This window comes from Protopterus annectens, chromosome 15.part0 (genome assembly GCF_019279795.1).
Source record: "Protopterus annectens isolate FY-2018-M chromosome 15.part0, PAN1.0, whole genome shotgun sequence".
NCBI classification, from domain to species: Eukaryota; Metazoa; Chordata; order Ceratodontiformes; family Protopteridae; genus Protopterus; species Protopterus annectens.
This window is the reverse complement of record NC_056749.1, coordinates 268,417,651-268,441,033: the sequence shown is the minus strand read 5'-3', so window position 1 is coordinate 268,441,033 and position 23,383 is coordinate 268,417,651. Positions and strand designations below refer to the sequence as shown.

General features: G+C 35.4%; 1 protein-coding gene across 2 annotated transcripts in view; it reads left to right on the top strand.

Moving 5' to 3' along the window:
• LOC122789626 (organic solute transporter subunit alpha-like) overlaps nt 1–23,383 on the top strand; it is a 423,087-nt gene that overhangs the window by 284,864 nt on the left and 114,840 nt on the right. For both annotated transcript variants that reach the window (XM_044057020.1, XM_044057021.1), the window contains exon 5: nt 6,028–6,139. In XM_044057020.1, coding sequence (XP_043912955.1) covers nt 6,028–6,139 — 112 coding nt within the window. The remainder of the gene's footprint in view (nt 1–6,027; nt 6,140–23,383) is intronic.

The window sequence follows — 23,383 nt, the reverse complement described above, 5'->3', positions numbered from 1 at the left end:
ACTTCCTGCACCCCTTGATGTGGAGGCCAAGTCCCCATACCCCTTGAGCTCCAAAATTGCTATTCTGCAGAGAAAATATATTATTCATAGGAACAGCACTTTTGTACTTTGCATATGTAAACCGCACTTTCAGATATTCAGTCTCACTCCTATGGAACTTGCACTAACAAGCCTCGGAATATCAAGCAGTTGCCAAAATATCTGTTTCCTCAACACACAAAGCAGAATCCTTCCTTCCTGATTCATTAGAGCAAAACAGGTCTGCATGACTGTCCCCAGAAAACAGATCTAAATTAATGAGTGCAGTAAGATGATGGACACAGCAGCATAGCTAGGGTATGGTTAAGAGGGGAAGGGTGGGAACTGCCCCTGGAGCAAGGTGTTAGGCGCTTGTGCATGATCAGCAGTTACAGATGATGTAGTATACAGTACTTGCATTCAGAAATGAATGCCAATGCTGTTTTAGCTGCCAGGGCAAAAGTACTTTGTGTGTGGTAATGCAATTGTAGCAATCTGCTTGTTACATTTGTAGCAAGCAGTTTGTTACAGTTTGAAGCAGAAGAATTTTATTTTCTTTTTTGTTTGCTTTGGCCATCAGCTCAGAGAGAGAGGACCTTTTTTGGCTCCAAGTTGAGCAGCACCAGATTGGGGAACTGCACTGGGTGTTCTAGGAGGTAGCTACAGCTCTGGGTGGACACATGCACATATCAACACATGTGTTTATGAATCATGAGTAGCAGTTCTGATGTGCACATCTGCACACCATGTAGCCACATAGGAGTACCCTGCATATGCTTTGTGATGGGTTGCCACTGTATGCATGCTTCTTGATCAGGCTGCATAGAAATACTATGGTGCATGAAGTTATAATATGGATTTGTACATGGTCATGCTATAAGAACCTATTTGACTATGTGATATGCAAAAGGATATCAACTTGAATCCTCACTGAACATGTTGCTATTTCAGTTGCTATCAACTGGAGCAATACTCAGGAAGTTATATTGACTTCTGAGTTTGAAAAGTCAGTTTATGTGATGCATGCATAGCTGAAACTGGCAGGTAGAGGGTATATTTTTCACTTTGACAACTGTGGTCACACTTTAGAAGACTATGTTTACAGTTTAGATGGCTGACAGAACACTATTCACAATTATCACATGTATTGTTATGATCCAACAATGTTCTAATGAGCTTGACAGTGGTATGTTCTGAATATATCCTATATGGATGCATTTGGTTGTGTGACATATATAGAAAATGTTATCTTTTCAAAAGAGAAATGTATGTCCAAGCTGATCTCACAAATACTGTACATGAGAAAAATCTGGCGGCATCATCTTTTAGCCCTAAATGAGTTGCATTCCTCTAGGTTCAGCATGTGGGTGATACAAGTCTACCAAATTTTTATTATTACAGTTGACATAGAAGTGGTTAATTTATTGCTAGTCAGAAAGATTATGGTATGCAAGTTGCAGACTAAATCATTGTTATTGTTTTGATCTGCCAAAATGTCACAGACTCATGCCTGTCATAACCAAAATGAAATGTTGCTGCTGAATATACATGACCACCATTTCTGACATTTTCCAATGTGCAGTGCTGATGTTTCCTGACTGCTTTTCATTTTTATATAGGTATGCTAACAAGTACAGAAAATGTTGCACATATATCTTTGAGTCATGGCAATTTTTGAATTCTTTCGTTCTCACTGATTATTGCCTCATTTTGCTGTGCTGCTTCATATAACTCAATTTTTTGCTCTTTTACATGCAGTGCGTGAAGTGCAGTGCAGGCCACTGTATACAGGTGTGCTGACAGGTACACAAGGTGATGCACCTATGTCAGTGAATTATGTCACCTTTTTGAATACCTTCATTTTCACCTCTTATTACTGCAGTTGGCTACATATATATTTTTTTTAATTTGCTCTGTTGCATACAGTGCATAAAGTGCATTGCAGATCACTATTTTTTTATGATTCACTAACACCGTGCCCATGGCTACTACTCAGATAAACTGACACTGTGTGCTACACAAATTGTTTATGAATTTCAGCTTCTGTCTTGTGTTTTTTAATCTTATTCCATATCCCAGAAACACTACCTTGCCTAAATTTCTTATGCTACACCTTTTACTATATGGTATCATTGTACAAGTGCATGTGGTTTACCAACAGAATCACGATGACCACTTAATATTTCATGCAATTTCGAGCCATAATCAGAATTATGTCTAATACCAATGAGAAAAATTTCAAACTCACAATAGGTGTTTCAGTGTTATGTGTAGTCAATATTATGAGTGGAGGACACATGGTGGGGTAACACCATCAGACAAAAAGGAAACATCTCTTGCTTGGCATATCAGTGTTGCCATTGGCACATTGGTTTGCATTGCAAAAGTATGAAAGTAAAGTCAAATATGTTTGGCTGGTACTGTGTAACAGTGGTCCCATATAAATGTGTAACCAAACAGATAGTATGGTATGATTGCTGAAATAAAGAATGTAATAGAATTTTCTGTAACTGAGTCTTACTTATCCTTTATCTGTAAGAGTTATCCAGCAGTTATTCATAGGTACAGTAACTGATATGGGGGAATATGTGAGCATTGTGAATGAAACATGACACATATCTGTGAGTAACCCTATCATTCCTCATCACTATAATGTGGTTGTAAATGAGATCAAGTAATGCTCAGGTCTCTTAAGTCACAATGTACATACCTAGCACTTCGCAGTGTCATCCCCATCTATGGAAATCTTGTGCACAGGTGTACAAAATGTCATTTTAAAACAGACTCCACAAAATGTTTCCATGTCATGTGTAGCTGCATAATAAATAACAATCAGGTGAAACTGTACATACATACATACAAATATTTCAAGCACAGGCATTAATGCTCTTCTAGCTTGCCAATATACCAAAACACTTGTTTCCATAATAAGTGCCCAGGCTGTTCTTAAAAATATCTAAACTAGTACTTGCTTTACTGTAATTTGGTAATTTGTTCCATGCATCGGCTACTCTGTCAGAGAACCAATTAGTGCACTTCTCATTCCTATAGAATCTCCTACATAGGTTGTCTGATGATTCTCTAGTACATTTTGATAACCTCAAACATTCCCAGAGGTAGTTGTCTCTAAATGCCCTATATACCTGAATAAGATCTCCTCTTAGATATCTGTAAGAGACACTGTACAAAATTCAGATAGTTTAGTCTATCATAATAACTTAAATTCTTACATCCATGAATGCCATTGGTATATTTCCACTGGACTCTTTCCAGTTTACTCCTGCTTGTTTTCTTATATGGTTTCCATATTGTTATTCCATACTCAGGTTTGGGTCTAATGTAACTAACAAACAATGCCTTCATTATTTTTGATTTCCTAGACTTTATAAATCTTTTTATACAACCTATAGTTCTGTAACTATCATTAACCAATTGGTTGACATGATTAGAAAAACTCAAAGCTGTAGTCCCTGACATGTAACACACACCTTTGTAGCTACATAGATATTCAGCTAGTAAAAAAAATACTTTTACATTCTGCATTGATTACATTATGTATTCTAATATTAAAACTAGAATGAATATGCACTAGAAGTAATTGGAAAATTCTGTCACAAAAGGGTAAAGCCTTATTAAGTGTGGGCATTATCTATACCACTTTGGAAAAAAAACAAAAGAAAATGGGTCCTATTGGTGTTGTACAACAAAGTGGCAGATAAATGCAAGGGTTGCTGTGTCATAGAGAGACTGAGGAGGTCCTACAAAGAAGCACAACTCACCATCATGCACCAGTCCAACTAACTAAGTTGAATGTGAGCCTATGCAAAATATAGGTTCATAGGTAGGTACTAGGCTATCGGCCCTGGGGCCTATATAAGCCTATCCAAAAAGGTTCCCTGGCTTTTGCCACCCAAGAAAATTATTTTCCTGTGCCCCTGTCAAGCAGTGCTGCAGAAGTGATCTCCTGGGTGAATTTTCTATTTCCCATCCAGTCATCAAGATTTTTCTTAAAGAGGGCCAATGAGGAAAGAAAACCTTCTTTAATTCCATCAGTTGACCCTTCTCAAATAGTATTAGATGTGTTAGCATCTACATTAAAATAACCCGTGAGACACCTCCCAGATACTAAAGCACTGAAGTAGTGCTTACAAAGTAGTAGGCAAAAAGTGAATAAGTTGAGAGAGAAGTCGCTACTAGATTTAACTTGTTTAACACCAGAGATGATACCTATCAAGGATGTCATCAATGGGTTTCCAGCTGTAATTACCACAGTCAGTGATTTAAGTAGCAAGTGTTTGTCACCTTTTATTTTGTTTGACAGTACATTTCCATCCTCTATATCTGAATGCCAACAATTGTATACAAATCAAGGTAGGCTGGAGCCACTTAATGACAGTAGAGTGACTTGAGCATCCTACCCTCAAAATCTGAGATATGTTATAACACATTTTGGTCTATGGTATTAGAACTATGTGAAAAAGCATGATTATAACATATTATATGACAAAATCCTTACAGATTTAGAAAAAGGGGTCCTAATGCCACTACAGCTCACTTAATTTATTTTTATTTTTATTCTATTTAACATTTGTTAGCCGGGAAAGTACGACTTGGAACTAAGCCAATTTTCAGCAGAGGCCTGGGGAGAAATGTTGCAGATGCATGTCTTTGTAATGAGGGTGGAAACCGGAGCACCTGGAGGAAACCCACACAAATGCAGGGAGGACATGCAGACTCCGCACAGAAGGCACCCCAGCCGAGAATCAAACCAGACAGCCTCTTGCTGTGAGGTGAAAACGCTATCGCTGCACCACTGCACCATCCCCTTTCCTAAAAGAATGTTAGCAGGTGGTTCCTTTTCTGGTGAGAAGTGTAGAAGTTGTGCTTGGCGGCACATTCCAGAAACAATACTTCATTTTCTCTGCTAGTAAAACAATTGCCTACCCTTGCACTTTAATATCCTAATGATGTGCTACCAACATTCCAGGAAATTGCATGAGGCATGCCAGATTTTGCAGGTGGTTTGTGCACATTTTTGTGAGTCAAACTATATGTTAGGTCATCCAAGATGCTATAACACAAGACATGGTCCTTGTGGATGTTTGCCTCCCATGTTTAACATCAGTTTTTTGAATCACTGGGATATATCTGCTCAGGGGTATCCCAGAAGTCAGAATAGTGTAGGTGGCTGTTTCATGACCTCACTCATGCAAAAAAAAAGTTTGCAAAGTGTTAACTTACAACTTTCAAAATGTACATCCAGAATTAGAGCTTCATATGCTACGTTCTACCAAGCTCACCATACTTGTTGCTACTGGTGCATCTGTAGGTGGACTACATCTAGTTGCTCAAACATTAGTTGTCCAGGGCAGTAGATTCTGAGGAACAGAACACTAGTCACTGCTTTCCATGGGAAATAACTGCTGATTCAACTTCAAACTGTGTGCCATCAGTGATTCCTTTCTTGTGGTGGATGTCTCAGTTATTCATATTTGTGTCACCACTGAATTAGAATGAAGGGAGTTTAGTGGCTGTAGAAAGCAGTTAAAAGATTTGCTGTTTTGGTAAATAAGGCATTTGTGCTCACCAGTTTAGTTTCTTGGTGTCTTCTTCTTCAAGGTTTCATGGGAGAACTGTCACATCTTTCACACAGTGCTGATTTGAAGCTGTTATGGAGCTCTATTTTACAAATGAGAACTGATGAACTCTACTCATGAAAAGTATCATATTTTTATATTTGGAATGTACCATGCATTTAATTATACTGAAGCTTTTCTCTCCAGGCCTCCATAAAAAATAGACTACAATCTAGCTGGGGAATCTGGTCATAATAACACACATACATATATAAATTTGTTATAGCAACTGTAGCTAGATTATTTACTTCAGCAAAACTGATTTTAACTTCTTTACAGTGTAATGTAACTGTCCATGGCCTTTCTTTTCAGAAGTGTAATGAATGCAAAGTACAGTGTTTGCATAATTGCATATTTTCTCTTTTTATATAAGGCGAACTCTGAACATTTTAAAATTCGGCACCTTGCAGTCAGCCTTACTTCGGCCAGTCTTCTTGTTTTTTGCAATAGTTCTATGGAGTAACGGTAACTATGAACAAGGAAAGGTAAGGCTTTCATGTTTGTTGTAACAGAGTTTCTGTGGTGTGAATTATGAACCTTATATACAGTTATGTTTATTTATTAGCATACTATTTTATTATTTTTATCAGTTGAAGTACACAAAGTCTCACTATTCTCTCTTTGATAGAATTTCTGCCTTTACCAATTCTGTTTCAATACCCTGTGCCTAACATTGATTCTCGGACATTTGCAGTAATGCAGCTAGCTGTATAATTCCTTTCCTTCAGACAATGACCCAAGAGTAACTGAGGAGACAAAAGTCTAAAACCATACAGAGGAATATTTTTTGTATTCCAATAAAGCTAGAAGGCAGCCTAAACTATTGTGTAAACTACCCTTTTCCATACTCCACAACTGTAACTAAAGTTTAACAGTCTATCTGATTCTAGTGCCACTTTACATCATGGGCTTCCTGGTACTGAATAGGACAACACTGTGTCTCTGGAATTATCAGTATGATAAACATAACACAAAGCACATTTCTGAACTTTTTGCTTTATTTGTACTACATTCCTTAGCAAAATAAAACATCTTGAACCCTTTTTTTTTTTTTTTTTTGCATTTCACAGTACCTGTGTGTGTCATGTATTCTTGTCAGTGGATCATTCTTTAAATGATTAAGCACTATTCATTTGTCAGCTTTAAACATCAGACCTTTCAAACAGCAACTGTCCTTTTCAGTGGAGCTTAAGCCTGTGTATCTTTCATTACTACTGACTTCTGTATTGACCACCCATTTTTAGTCACTTTTTCAATATATGCATTTTTGGATTAGTCTCTGAAGTTCCTTAAGGTTATTATCTGTCATGATAATTAAATATCACCTACTTCCAGATTATCATAAGCAAGTATGTATGATATAGCTTATTTGCTATATGTATCTTTTTGCTGCCTTTTAACTTATTGTCAAGTCATGTTAAACGTTCACTGCAGTCTTAGTAATGCCCTTTGAAGTGATATTTTAAATAACCTCAGAGGAAATTTATTCTCTCTCTCTGTCTGTAGTTGCTTCACAGGTATGACCTTAAAGTGCTCAATGTACATTTCATTAAGCACCAATTTTATGGTCTTGTTTTCTTGACTATGTTTGCGATTATGAGACCTCTACAGGATCTCAATAAGTGTTAGTATTGTGTTTACAGATGCAGCATCTTACATCTTTTTGTATTGTGGATGTATGTAATAGAGGTATAGTGCTGTCAAGAACCCTCATGGTGGGTGCAAGAGGATCTCCCTCTAAAAAAGCATGATACATGTGTTGTGCAGTTTGATTGTTTGGGGTAATGGTTTTCAATTCTTAAGGATCAATCAAGCTTTTGCCCATTATAAACATGATCCATGTGTGTGTGTGTGTGTGTGTGTGTGTGTGTGTGTGTGTGTGTGTGTGTGTGTGTGTATATATGTATGTTTATATTTTAAATTCTTAATGTATCTTGACTCATTCAGTTCAACATATTTCAGTGTAGGTGCTTGTGTTATTAAGTGTTTAAGCTTTTTAAAACATCCTTCAGGTTTAGGACCCCATTCGTTGGTTACTCTTCATTCCAATTGCTTTCTCTAAGCCACTTTTATGTCTGACATAATTGAAATAAACTTTGAAAGTTACTATGCCATACCAAACAGCTCATTAGTGCTTGTTGGTACTCTGGTCTAGACATTTGGACTAGAGGTCTGTCTGTCAAGTGTCTGAGTTTAAGCCCTTTGATGTTAGAATATAACACATAATGTTAGCTTTCTTACCCTAATTTTTTACTTGCATTCATCTTGAGGTTATAATATCTCCATCTGTTTGCAGGTATATTAGCTTTTCATCATGCTCTTCTATGGTATTGCCCTGTACTAATAAATATTCAGTTATATTAACAATATCATCAGACTAGCAATAATTAACTAAAAAAATATATAAATAAATATATATAAATAAAACAGATAAATTAAGTCCAGATTGCAGAATGGGTAATCTGAGTTCAAATAGCATACCAGGCAGCAGCTAAAACTGGTGAAGTAAAGGGAAAATAAGTGACAATTCCTGTCTGATTCTCAACTACTTCAGGTTTGATTTCTGTTATCACTTCTTTCTGAAATGCTTCTGCTAAACTGAGCAAAGATGACATCTTAGACATCTTCTCTTCATGCTTAAGAACTTTTACTATACTTGCATCTGATGACGTCAGAAAATATGTATGCAGTCCCACAATTGCAGACTGTAGTCAGTTTTAAGGAGGCCCACACCTCCTTCAGACTGGGGGATATATAATCTTGGTATGCAGAGTTTTTTTTATATATCATTCAATAAACATGAAGCATTTTATTTTTTGTCTAACAGATTTAATGCTGTTTGGGGCAAGTCAATCACACCAAAACTGTAACTTAGAACAGGAAGTGCAAATTGATGTGTAGCTTGGACTTAATAAGCTTTGCTCTCATTTGTTCATGTTTTATCGGCAGCCTTTCCTCTATTCCCAAATGTTCATATACTCCCTCCTATTTGAGTTCTTCATATTATATTCCTGTCTTAGGTTAACATTTTCTTGGTGTTGCACCCCCTCATTTTGTAAATGTTGCTTTTGCACTTTTGTCAAGACCAAATATCATTCTTATATAATCTGAAAAAGTTTTATCAATTTGTAGTTGCACTTTAGTTCCTTGTCTAATCAACTATACAATTTTAAATCATCCACAAAAGTAGATGATATTAATTTAAACAAGGTTGATTTCTGGAAGATAAACTGTAAGCATAGCCTAATGTGTTAAGGCAAGATAAAACAGCCGTGACAACAAAACAGTAACCCTAGAATATCCTCCACTGAATTTTTATCATTGAGATAATAGTTTACCCTTTGTCATGGTTTAGTTGCAAAGAGGTTTACAATTGTTTCATACTTGCTCCAATTTAATTGATCAATGTAGGCTATATTTTACACATCTGTAAGCATTCCATTATCCAAGAACGTAGGATTACGATGCTGTGCATTGTTTTTTTGTACTCTGTCCATGCCATGCTTTCCTATTTTCAGCTCTTTGTTGTGGGTTTGTTTAACAGCAAAATGATAATTTGTTCCGTATGATTTTATTTTATTACCTTTTTGTTATATTTCATGATTGATTTTTTTTCTAGATGGCTATAAACAGTGTCTGAGTATCAATTCTAGTATGTAATTTATATATTGTTGGAAGGCAAGGTATTGGTCTATAGTTTTTTGGATGCTTGCAAGTTTATTCTTATGGAGAAGTATTGTTTTTCCTGTTGGCAATCAGATTGGTGTCTGCTGGGGAAGTACATATGAGCAATTTTAAATTTTAAATTTTAACTCATGCTTAAATATTTGCATAAATCTGTTAATACATTCAGCAAGAAGTTAGGTACTTCATCTGGACCCGGGGTTTTCCATTTAGGAGATTTCATAATTTTGTCTCAGTTTCTCCAGCTGTTACTTCATCCCATTTCAAATCTTGTATATTAGAGTTTCTTACTGTTTCTTTTAATTCTTCCATCCATTTAACATCTTTGTTTGTTTAATAGAGTCTTTACAAATGTACCGATTTCTTCTTTTTTGGTGGTGTTTCTACTGCTTTTTTTTACTAATTCTCTATAAAACCTGTGTGCTTATTTGTCCTTTATATTTATCTGTATACCTTCTATTTTTTCTGTTTATTCTGATATTTTTAGTGTATTAAAGGAAATAGTGTATGATAAATCCTAGTTTGTTTAATACAGTATTACTTAAATTGATCAGAAACTAAACAGCCATTCAGTTTTCATGATACTTTGCATGGGTATAAACAGACTCATAATAATGTCCTTTTCTTTACTTCCGGCCATCCCCATAACTTCCAGGCATCTGGCCAATCAACTCAGCTCTGCCTCATCATTCCTTATTGGGTATAAATAGATAGTGGCATGACCATTATGCAGATAGACCATAGAAGATGTTTTTGTTATGCCCTGACATCTCTGAAATAATTGATGTGACTGTAGGAGACTGGAATGAATTGGAAGTAACTGGAAAATACTGGAGTAAACATCTTTATCTGTTAATTACCCAGAGCTGTGCTGAACAATTGCCAGTTTTGTCTTTATGGGCAAAGTCTTTTTATGCATTTCAGAATAAAGTCTGCAAACACTGTAGTTTAGTTAAAAATACTTTATGATGTACATTAGAGGTAGATATCAACAATATCCAAACACCATTTCCAATAACGGTGCTAATAAAATTAAATATTCCTTTGCATTCATATTCTTTATATTCCTTTTCTCCTGAATAGTATAATTAATATTCTGGAATGGTGGATATTTGACATGACTTCTACACTCATACCAGAGTGTCTGTACTGACTTATAAGGACTGCAGTGCCATAACTTTCTACATAACAGTCTAAACGAAAAACAACTTAACTAACTGTGTCTGAAGTATTTCCTAATAATACCAACACCCTGTAATGTTCTACACACTTCTTTAGCCTCGTTTCCCAAACCTTGTACCATACAAACAAAATGTGCTTGTACCCAAATGTACAACACAGTCTGTTCTTATCAATATTCTTGACTGAAGGTAATTTTCATTGATTGAAAGTGCATTCACTGAAACTGTATGCACACTATGAAAGCCTTCTTTAATATTGTTGCATTTCTAGACTTATGCAAAGAGAATACTGTATTTTGTACATTTAAATGATACCTAACAATCTCCTCTGCATATTTTCTAACTGGTTAGGGCAGGTGTCTTGTAGTGGGTGGAAAACAGAGTTATGACCAGTTCCATAAATGAAATAGCCCTTTAGGCAGCCCTGCTGTCCATATACAGACAGATAGATTGTGCTAGTTCTCCAACATAAATTCCCTAGCAGGAAATATGCTTCACAACATGCCTCTCAACATCCTCCCAGGAGACATATGCAGTCTATAACTCTCTGTTCTTTGCCATATCCAGCTGGCTTCTTGAGGGCACATGCTCCTTGTTGAAGCCTGACTAGCTGAGTTATTGTCATGGCTTCATGCCTGTATGCCATGAGGCCATGTAGTGCCTTTCCTGGTAAGGTTTGTAAGTAGCACAATAACTGTTGAAAACTTTTAATAACTTTTTCACTACATCTTGTCATATTTAAAATACTTTTTATGGCTTTTTAACATTTAGATAGTGATAAGTTCTTTAGAACCATAACCTTTCTGGTGTGTAGGGACATGCCATTCTTAGACAACATGACAAACTCCTACATGACTATATGCCCAAACATATTAGTTAATATGGCTTATTATGTAATTAACAAACTACTTTTGAAATGGCATACAAAACAGCCATGAATGCAGTAACAGATAACTATTTTGGAAAATGGCTTGCTTATATGGTACTTTTGTTGACTTAAAGAAAGCGTCATTTCTTCTCATTAAAAAAGAGCCTACAGTAGCCCCTTTCTGAAATGTTAGGACTCAAAATACTGAGTCTTGAAAAGCAAAAAAAAAAAAAATCCCAAAAATCCAGGAGAAGAGTGAATATTGAACCTTGCACTTCTACTGTAAACTTCCCCTACTTCCCCCAAACTTATATATGTCAACTTTGAGATCACCATACTTCAGAGAAAATGGAATATTATTAGAAATGGCAATCTCCAACTTAATATATGTAAGTCTAGATTTTCTGCAATTCAGTTTCCACATCACAGGACTCGTTCATGCGGATCCAAATATTCAAACTGTTACCACCTACAGTAACTCACATTTGGATATAACATAGTTAACTGGTTCTAGAACTACATTCCATCAATGACTTTCTGCATCCAAAATAAAAACCTGTAGATGAACCTGGAAACTTTTAATTGCATATCCCAAGGGATTGGTACTTGGACCCATTCTCTTCTCTCTCAACATGAATGGTCCGGTTAAACTCATGATCCTCGCTCCAGTGTAATAACGCTTTGTGCTAACACTGTCATCCTGTATTATTGAGGCAAAACCAACCAAAACATAAAGGAAAATCTGCAGTGCTACTTTACTCTCCTCTGTTCCTGAATAACAGACAAGACTGACTTTAAGCATGAATAAAACTGTATCTATGCTCTTTGGCACTACTCAAGAACTAAAACACTGAACCCATGTTACCATGAATGACATATTTAATAATAAAATAAATCAGATACCAGACTATGAATATCTAGCATTACTTATGTATTAAAACCCAAAAGTCTGCTCCCCAGTTCCGAATCAAAGCAACAAATGATACTTTTGATAAATGACCGTGCTGATGTGAAGTAACCCACCAATGACTACTTAAACGCCATGAGAACAGAGATAAGGTAACAAGCAATCCTGACTACTGCTTCTCTGTGTTAGCAGTCCCCTTTACCTCCCAGATGTTCATATGATTTCAGAATACAAAGTTCTATTAACTGTATAACAACCACTCAAGAGTTTACTTCACATCAGCATGGCCATTTATCTACAGTATCTTTTGTTGGTTAGTTTTGGAACTGGGGAACAGGCTCTTGGGTTTTAGCATCATACAGAATGATTTTGGTTCCCAGTTTGATTACTTATGGATTCACAACTAACTTTAAAGTGATATGCAGATCAAATTATATCCAAAGCTGGAAAGTAGCTTGGGTCTGCTCTATGGTCTCCAACCATTTATGAGTACAAACCCTTGAAGCCTTTGCAGTCAATGCTTAATCCCTCTGCTGGAATATGCATTCTTATTTACTAGCATAAATTCCATTCAGAACATCAAAGCCATACAAGCAGGCATTGATAACATAAGTAAATTAATTTTATTATACCACAGAACACCACTGAAAAATGCTTGAAAGAGCCAAGTGGCTTCTTCCTGTTACTGCCAGACAATACTACCTGTTTCCATTTCCCAACTTTAAAATCCTATATACCCCCAAATATTGTTCAACTCTTAGAAACAAATTGTAAAGGGAAACACAGAAGGAGATAACATTCCTATACCCATAGACCTCATTTCTAAAGGCTATGGGGAAAAAACTAAAACTTTTCCAAACTAGTAGTTATGACATGGAATCATCTCCCCACAGATATACATAAACTGTTCAATATATGTGTATTCCAGGAAGAGCTTTATACTCTGCAATCATCTTCAAGACTTTTACATCTGTATCTGCTTTAAGGATGTAGAATAACAGCCACTATATAACTGTTAAATTAGTATTACAGCTGCATTGCTAAAGTATTACACTTCATATAATTATTCTGATCTCTGACTGTATCCCTATAAATAATTATTCTCCATAACATTCTCCCTTAGCATTTCTTCAATTTAAATTAAAACCCTTTGGCTAGAGTAGAAGAGAGAATTGTTAATCAAAAACAGATGAACCTTGTTCTCCATTTCTCATTGTATTTGTCAGTTCCATGCAAAATGTTCTGTACAAAAATCTTTACTCTTTGTATCTATTGTAGAACACTTTACACTGCATCTGTTATGTCCTTGTTTCTGCTCTGTATTTAATGTATATAGCTGTTGTTATATTTGTTAGGCATTTTGTTTACATTTTTAACCAATATTATCATGTACTACTTCATAACTTGGATTTATTTCCCTTTGTGCCCAGGTTGTTGCTGAAAATGGTTGGCTGAATAGCTAGGTTACTTGGTTATCAAATTATAAATCAATCAATAAATTAATTAAGCAATCGATCATTCAGTAAACCAACCAAATCCTTAGACCTGTAGCCTATGTTTGCTGAACTCGTTTTTCTCCCTTCAGTGTTTATATCTGCTTGACATTAATCCACTGTGGCTGTTTGTGTAAAATGAATGGCTGATTTCTGTGAGTTCTGTTCATTAACATGAAAGTTCCAAACAAATGAAAAAAAAAGATAAAAAGACTGTCATGGATGAAATAAGGGGTGTAAACCCCCACTCTCCCCATGTGTCAGGCTTTGTATCTGCATCACTTTACTAAATATAATCACATCCAAGGTCACGTTAGCTAAATGGAGAGAGGCAATGTCATGAAATCACCGTCAAGGTCATATCAGCACAGTAGAAAGGGGCATTTTCAAGAAATTGTCCCTTTGATGAAACAGGACTTGAAAAAAAACAGTCAATTAGATTAGAATCATATTCCTCAAAGATGTACCATGTTTATTCTGACTTGTTCTAGCATCAAAATTATGCAAATTTTCTATTTTCTGTTATATTCATTCAGTTTCATTTTGAAAAAAAATTCAGCTGCTGAATTTACATCAACGATGAGGTGAGAAGTATCTTCTTAATACAATATTTAAAAAATTGAAAATAAAAGTTTATTCTTACTGCTAGTATGGAGATCTAGATGGCAATTTCCAGATCTCAGGTCTAGCTTACTGAGCATCAGTACACTACAAATATATAAAATTATATTCACTTATTGTGAATGTTAAATGTCTCTCCCCTGCTATGGCTGTATTAGTCATCCTCAGTATCAGCACCAGTTCTTCCTCTTATTGTTTCATAGGTTCATAGGTAGGTACTAGGCTACTTGCCCTTGTGGGCCATTTTAAGTGTAGCCAATTTCCCTGAAAGGTGAGAATCAAGCCATGTAACTTCTGTCCGTGATGTACATACCTTAAGCGTTACGACACCCCCCAGCAAAATAAACATCCAGAGCAGAAGAAATATTTGAAGAAATGAAGAAATGCATTTGTTCTGCAGAGTTTAAGTCATTAAAATGTAATGCATCATCATCATCGTCGTCATCATTATCCATCCCCTTTTTCCTATTTTCTACATGGGGTTGGGGCGTAGTGTCAGCTGTTGCCATCTCTCCTGATTCAGTGCCACTCTCCTTTCTTCAACAGTCATACCTGATTGTCACAGGTTGTCTCTCACAAAATCAATCTACCTCTTTGCTTGTTACCCTTGTTTCCTTTTGTTTCTTCCTGTCTGTCCAAAATCTTCTTCACTAGATTGTCTTCTGCTTTTCTGCACATGTACCCAAACCACCGTAATCTGCTCTGTTTGGCCTTGCTTGAAGTTGGAGCTATTGTGGCTTCTGCTAGGATATACTCCTTTCTTCACCTGTCCCGCAGTGTGCATCCTACCACCCTTCTCAGGCACTTCATCTCCATCACTACTGGATTCCTAAACCACTCTGCCTTTAATGCTCAGGTTGCTGTGCCATACAGTAGAACTGACTTCTTGGCTTAGATGGATTGTCTGTTGATGGTATTCAAGGCAGTTGTCCACTCAGTTTTTCTGTTATTGCAACCTTTCTAGTTGTTTCTTTCTCCTTGTTCTTGAGATGGCAAGATGGTCTTCTATGGGGCTTTCATACTGACTATACTGATGTATATGCAGTTTGACTGGGACAGTTTTCAGTTTTCTTATACCTTTCAATAGTGTCGTAGACTCTCTTTATAATTTAAATATGAAAATTAAAACAGTTTTGTTTTGCATCATTATTTAAAGATGCGAATACATTAACAGGCTTCCTTTTTTTTTGCATTATAAGTTTACAGTAAAATTGCATTTCCTTTCACTGTAGCTATAGTTTAAAATATTATTTTATGATGTAAAGGGTTATTTACTATTTTAATGTCAAACAAGATTTTATTTTATTTTGATAAACTGAGCTCTTTTGTCCTGTGAATACATGTAAAGGACTTCATCTAGGTCTTCTAAAAAGGAAATATATGACAAACATTTAAAACATTCTCATGAATAATTAAATAAGATTAATTAAGAAAATATTAGTGTACAAAACATTTTCCATTTAACCATCTTTTGTAAAAAAAAAATTCCAAAGTATCCATGAATATTAATAAATATATGAGTATGTAAAAATATAAACAATTATTGAAAACATCCCCCCTCTATTCAAAAATGACCAGTACAGTTATTTGGAACTAGTTATAGAGGCAAACACTAATTAAAATGTTCTACTACATTACAAAAAAACTTTTGTTAAACAGAAATTAAATCACAATTTTGCAGCCCTAAGCTTTAGCACTGAAAGAACTAAAACATTTTTATTCAAGCCCAGGGGGCAGTTAGTGTTTAATTTCAATTGCCAAAATGATTTCTTATAGTCCAGTTTGGTTTCCCAACTCCATCCCTTAATGTTTGGCATTATTTTCTCAATGATAGAAAAGCTAAACTTTGTAAATCCAGCAAGTACCTCAACCTGTTTGTATAAAAGACTATTTGTGCTTTTTCTCTGGATGTCATAAACATGTCTGTAGATTCTTTTTGAAGACATCTTTCAATTTTACCAATGCAGAACTTCAGACAACCAGAGCAGTTTGCAACATATACCACACCTTTACTCAGACAATTACCACCTTGTAGATTAACAATGGTATATTGTCCAAACCCCAATTTTAATGTATTATCTTCCAAGATGTCCTGATATTGTTTAGAGCAATCACATTTTGTAATGCCTATTTTGTTCTCTAAGATAGCACTGAAGTTCTTAGGTGTCTTATAAACAAAACTGGGTTATATGCCTCCAGGTCTAGTATGATTGTAGGTTAGAGGCTGTGCAGATGAATGTTGAGTCATCTATATAGTGTACAAGAGTGGTGTGCTTGGAAACAATTTGTAGATCATTTACAAATATGTTAAAAAGGAGTGGTACAAGTATGGAACCTTGTGGCATGCCTACAGTAATGGGCAGAAATGGGGAGTATTCTGACTGCCATTTGGCTGCTTGGAATCTACCTGTTAGGTAGAGGTTAAACCAGGAGAGGGAGGAGGGGGAGAGATCCAATGAGGAGAACTTTAGTAATAGTTTATGGTGATTGTCAGTGTCAAATGCTTCAGACAGGTCTAGTAATAAGGAAGATACTAGGTTCCTTGTATTTCTGTTTTTATTAATGGTATCAGCAAAGTGAAGTAGGGCATTAGTGGTGCTATGGATTGGGTGAAAACCATGTTGTTTGCAGGGGAGAGAAGATTGTTTATGTTTAGGTATTGCAGTAATTGGAAATGGATATACTTTCCTAATATTTTAGACAACATTGACAAAATGGCAATTGGTCTGATGTTGGAGTAGTCAGAAAGGGGCCTTCTTTATGAAAAGGAAGTATGTATGCTAAATGGTTGGGGCATAAGATTCTAGAATGAATCTGTTTATTAGTATAGATACTGGGTATGACAGAGCTTCAGTTGAAATTTTTTGAAATTCAGGAAGAATATCATCATCAACAGAGCTTGTAGTTTTTAGTTTTAGGATATATTTTCTTATGTTGTGGATAGGGGCAGGTTTGAGTAAGAAATGGGTTTTCACGGGGTTTTGTAGCTGGAAATGGTTTGGTTTGGTGATGGGGTTGTCTCTAATAACTTGAAAGAAATATTTGTTAGTGTTATTAGCAAATGTTGATAAAATGACTTCTGGGAAGGGAGTGGGGTGTTGACTTTTGCCTGGGCTTTTAAGATTTTGGACTAATGAACAGAATTTTAAGGATAATTTTGGTGTGTTGCTGTTAGTTAAAATATTGATTTGTTTTGTCTGTCTGTAGTGTAGAAGTTTTTCCTGGGATTTGTTGGCGTGCAATGCTTTCCAGGCCTTGCCCAAAGCAACATTTGTTGCCTATTGTGTTTAGATAGCCATGTTGGTGGATTAAGTTTAACTCTTTTTCTCCAAATGGGGGCGTGCTTAAATATATTGGCAAAGGTTTTGTTAAATTCAAGCATGTTTCATCTAAAGGAAGACTTTTTTTAACATATTCCAATTGTCCTGCTTGAGTATGTTGATTAAATTGTCTACATTAAAATTGGATAGGTTATGCAAATCCTTGTATGTGTGATGATTTACTGGATTGCATAGAAGCCTGATATCAAAACTCGGCAGGAAGTCAATTAGTTTGTCAGATAATATGCCATAGTTATAAATATTACTGAGGTTAGTTGCCACAATACAATACAGAGTAGAGGCATTAGAGGAGGGCTTGTTGGTATATTTATGAGTTGAGAAAAAAAAATACAGGTTAATACTGGTAGTGAAGGTATCAGATACAATTTTGGGCCCAGTCTATGTCAAGGTCCCCAAGGATGATGGTTTCTTGGGGTAATACTGGTAGATGCCCAGGACAGTATGTCTTATTTTGTGCTGATATTATTGCAAAGGGGATATATAGGCTATGATACATATGGTCTAATAAAAGTTTAGCTTGAGTAAGGCAATAAGAATCTCTGCATTATTGAATAAAGATTTTTTTTCTGATAAAGGAATATGTTCAGGAGTTTTTGGTATATAATAGCTACACTACCTGCTTTTTAGGATGTATGGTCTGCTTGAATGAATACTATATCCTGTCTGGAGAATTTCAGTATTTCTGATTTCAGGTTTTAGTCACATTTCTTTGATAGCAAGGATATCAAGCTTATAATAAGAAATTAAAATTTGCAGTTCAGTTACTTTATTACATATGCTTCTAAGGTTAATGTTTATAAATGTTAGACTTTTTTACCTGAGTTGCAGGAGCAAGGTATGCCATTAGTAATGGTTGTGTGAGCTGTTGTAGTAAAGGTTGTAGTGGTCGGACCTGGATTCAGGTGAATGTCACCCCATAGTTGCAGTCTGGGTAGGAACAGCTGGAATATGGATTGTCATTTGGTTTTCATTTTTTCTGTGTGAATAGTTTGTGGATTGGGTTAGTTACTTTTGTACGTATTTGTTTGAAAAGATAGATGTGAGACAGGTTGTAAAGGTTGTGGACGATACAGAATGAAATATGGGGAGTAATTGCCAGTGAGAGTAATGGAGTTAGCACTGAGCATAAGGCTGGTGTTAAGAGGTGTATGATAACTGGATACATTTGCTAAACTAGATATGGAGGGAAGCACATTGTAGTACTTTGAACAGCATGCTGATTATTATGCAAGTGTTCAGTTAGTGAAAATGAAAACAGGATAGTGATAGAGGTCTGGATAGGGTTTGACTAGATGTGGGCTGGGTGAAGTGGGAGGGGTTGTTGAGTTAAATTTAAATGAAATCCAACCAATAGAAAGAAGAAAGGTATGAGGTAGTTACTGGTTGTATTAAGGAGGGACAAAAGTATAGATTTTAAGCTGTTTCATGATTGCTGGTAATGTGATGGGTAGAGTTTAGCTTAAGATAAGTGTAGATAATATTGGGGTGGGTGGGAAGTGGGAGTAGGATAGGGGAGTGGAGCAGACTCAAACAAGCAGGTACTTCAATGAAATGTAGTTACTATCCCCACATATAATTTTCAACTCTAACTACTTGAGGTCATCACAGCTTTTCATTTTACTGTTATAGGCTTTATTTGCTTTGTCCAGGGAAATTTTGCATTGCTAAAATAAAATATGCTAAAGTTTTAATTTAGCTTCCACTAAAGCTATATAAGGCATGTGGGTGGGGGTGGAGGAACCCTTCCAGTAGATTCAACACTGCAGTACAGAACAAACTGATGCAGAAGTGGGGGAAAACAAGATTTTTCAGCAGCTTAATTTGATTCTTGGAAATTGCCTGACATTGGTTTTAACTGAAGGTATTCGCCCTTTTGTGTTTTTTTACAAATGGAGTGAAATTCATCTGCAGAATTTATGAAGTTATTTTGGCAGTGAGATTGTCTTACTTTTGCAACAGGAAACTTCAGGAATAATATGTGCTCAGTGTACTGGGGAGAAACAAAACTAAATAATTAGGATTGTTTGGTGGTTGAACTGGGTAGATAAAGTACTATTCGTCTATGATCCACTACATAAAGTAGTGTTTGGTCAACATACATAATACACTATATTTCATAGTTGTACATTTGTATTTTATAGCCTTTAAACTGAAAAAAGAAAACTAACAGGAGATATGTCCAGGTATGCAAGTTTAGAATTACTAAGATGGAGGTTTCCAGAGTTTAGAAGGACAGATGGAAAACAAAGCAGCTACCATGAGATATTTGTTGGTATGGAAGTTTGGGATTGCTGAGATGGAGGCTTCCAGATTTTAGAAGTATCAGTAGAATGCATGTGTCAGTCAGTTCCCACTCTCTGCTGCATAAAATATAGTCTATAAATGTGAAATGTAACCACTTTAGAATAAGCAGCTTGAATTTTTAACAGATCCAAAACACTAGGCAATTACCCAACTCTTTTTACAACCAAACCTGTCTCAGATTATTAATTGAATAGACTAGCCAATAACTGTGCTGTTCATAAAGCACACATTCAAGTACTATAACTGATCCCTACAACAGAAGGTATCAGAAACATGCTAATATATATATTCACTTAACCAGATAATAACACAGTACAAACATACTTGCTGTAACTGTGCTGTTCATAAAGCAAATAATTAGGTACTAAAAGTAAATCCTAGAGCAAAAGCCAGTAGAAACTTGTTAATACATCTGCTAGACATTGTATCACAGTAGAAGTTTATTTGTAATTGTTTCTAGTACAAGGTTGAACCAGAATGCATTGATAGGCAGGTTCTATTAAGAAATTCCACAAAATGCAGTGTACATTACTGTAGAGTGAAGCAGCTGGAGAGTGTTAATTTCACTTAGATCTTGGAGTAGAAAAGTAATTTTGAATTTGGAGCCTTAAAAGCTATAGTAGCTGGAGAAAAATTGTTGAGTATTGTGCTGGATATTAAAAGTTTAATTTTGCTATCATTGAAAAAAATAATGATAAACCCTAGGGGAGGGAGCTGGGAAACCAAATTGGAATACAAGGAATTGTTTTGGCATTGACACTTGAACTTAAATGCTACCTGTTCCCCAGGTTTGAACAAAAATGTTTCAATTCTTTCAGTGTTGAAGCTTAAGGCTGCAAAATTGTGATTTTTATTTTGATAAAAGTAGTGGTATTAACAAATCTATTTACATATTTGTAATGTTTAATAAAAGTCTTTTATACTGTGGTAGAAAATTTAACTAGTGCTTGTCTTTATAATTAGTTACAAATACTTATAGTCAGTTTGCATGGAAGTTTTTACAAAATATGTTTAAATTGAGAATGGTTTTGTATAGTATTTTTAATTAATTATCCACAAGGATGTTTTAAATGTGTATGATACATTTCCTTTTTAGTTCTAATGAAGTCTTTTACATTTACTGACAGGACAAAAGTGCTCAACTCACCAAAATAAAACAGAATCTTGTTTGACTTTAAATGTTGGTGTTGTTTCTAGAACTATAGATCCTAGTATGTATTGTTTTGGTTTATTAGCTCTTCCTTTATGCATACATGCTTTTTCTGTTTATTTACTGTTATACAGTTAAACCAGTGTTGGACGTAAACTGGAGAATAATGTATCACTTATAATATTTACCATAGCTTCTGAGTACTTCTATTTTCCTTATAAAGACTATCATGTCTACATGACCTTTTTTCTTAAAACTGTATAAATATACCTATATGAACTACTCATATGTTTGTATTCATGATATTTTGCAGAGGTCTTTATTAACTTGAAGTTTGATTTGTGTTATAGTTTCAAAGGTGTTTACTAGCTTAATGACCACAAGGGCATTTTAAAGCCTAGCCATGCATCCCCAATCTCTGATAAGTTCCGATACCCTTGATAAATGTAAGCTGGGGCTTGGTAGATGACACATTTATAAGCAGGAGCCTGGGAGATGACCATTTACAAGCTGCTTGTGTTCATTAGTGACGTATGTGTCAAATGAGGGATACGTTTCTTGTTTCCCATCCAACTGTCCAAGTTGCACTTGAATTAAGTTAGGGAGGAACTCTACTTCACATGGATGAGGAGCCTGTTCCAGAGAAGGGACAGTCTCTGGGATATATACATATCTCTCCAGCAGGTCCTATTTATATCATAGGCAAGGTTAACTGACTGAAAGTTATGACTTTTCTGGATGGGATTAAAGAGACCAAATTGTTGTTGCATCATGGACAATAACCAGAATTGCTGTTCCCTATCTTTTTGTTTTAATCTCATAAAAGGTATGAAGTTAAATAAGGAAATACACTTGCACCCCCCTTAATTTAAACTAGTGATAATTAATTTGCTAATACAATTAAACGTTTGGATTAATTGTCTTGAATATTGAAGAATCATGAAACACCACTGAGATGTATTATTTTGCTCTCTTTTAACAGGCCATGGCTAGACAATTGACTGCTTAGTACTATGCAAGATAAGCACTGACATCATTATGCTCCAAAAATGAAATACATCATTGTAGCCTTTATTTCTGTCATGTTAATCACAACAAAACATTGGAGGTCTACATAATCAAGAGTGCTTCTCTTTAGGGAAGTGAGGAGACAGACTGGGTATAAGAACTGAAAGGATTGCATAATACTGGAATGAACTGGAAATAAAGGGAAGAAAATTGAATGAGACTGGAATGAATGTCTTTATCTTTTAATTACCCAGACCTGTGCTGAGAATCTTGTACCTTTCAGAATAAAAGTCTGCATATTGAATGTTTTATTATGTACCATAATATCTGAATCAAATCTTACTGTCTGAATTATAATATCCATAGCTTCTGCACTCATTATACTGCCTGCAAATTCTGTACTCAAAACATCAAATATTATTGTCTCCAATAATGGTGTTGATGAACTGAAATAGACTGAAGTATTATGTCTGTAGCTTCTGCACTCATATTCCTTTCCTCCTGAATAATATAATTAATATTATGCAATGCTGGATATTTGACCTGACTTCTATACTCGCTCTCAAGTGTCTGTACCAAACTTCTGTGGACTGCACTGCAGTGACTTTATGCTTATCACTCCAAATGAGCTAACTCACTCACTGTGTCTGAATATCCCCAAATATTACCAATACCCTGCAAATGTCTGCATTTCAAGAATTATGCAAAGAGAATTCTATATTTTTGTCTAATAAACTACATTTAAATAAAACCTGAAATCACAATTCCTCATGAGATACCTGAACAGGAATCTATTTCTGTAGATACTTATAAAATGAAGACACAGGCCTGACCTTACACTTTCAGGCCTATGCAATGTCAATGTAGAATTTATTGTGTGACAATTGTCTCTAAAATTACTGCAATGGGATTTACTTATGTAGTTATTTTATTCTTTTCTATTAATATAGTCTGCAAAGGGCATGATAATGATCACTACAACTAATATAACAGCTATAAAATATTTTTTCTTTATCTGGTAAATATACTTGCAATTTTAATTTGACCACTAGATGTCACTTGAGCATTTATGGTCTGTTAATTATTTGAAAATCTTTTGAACTGAAGTCTCTTAACCTTATGATTTAATTATACATGGGCAATTCTTTAATATGTGTTATAACTGGTAAATT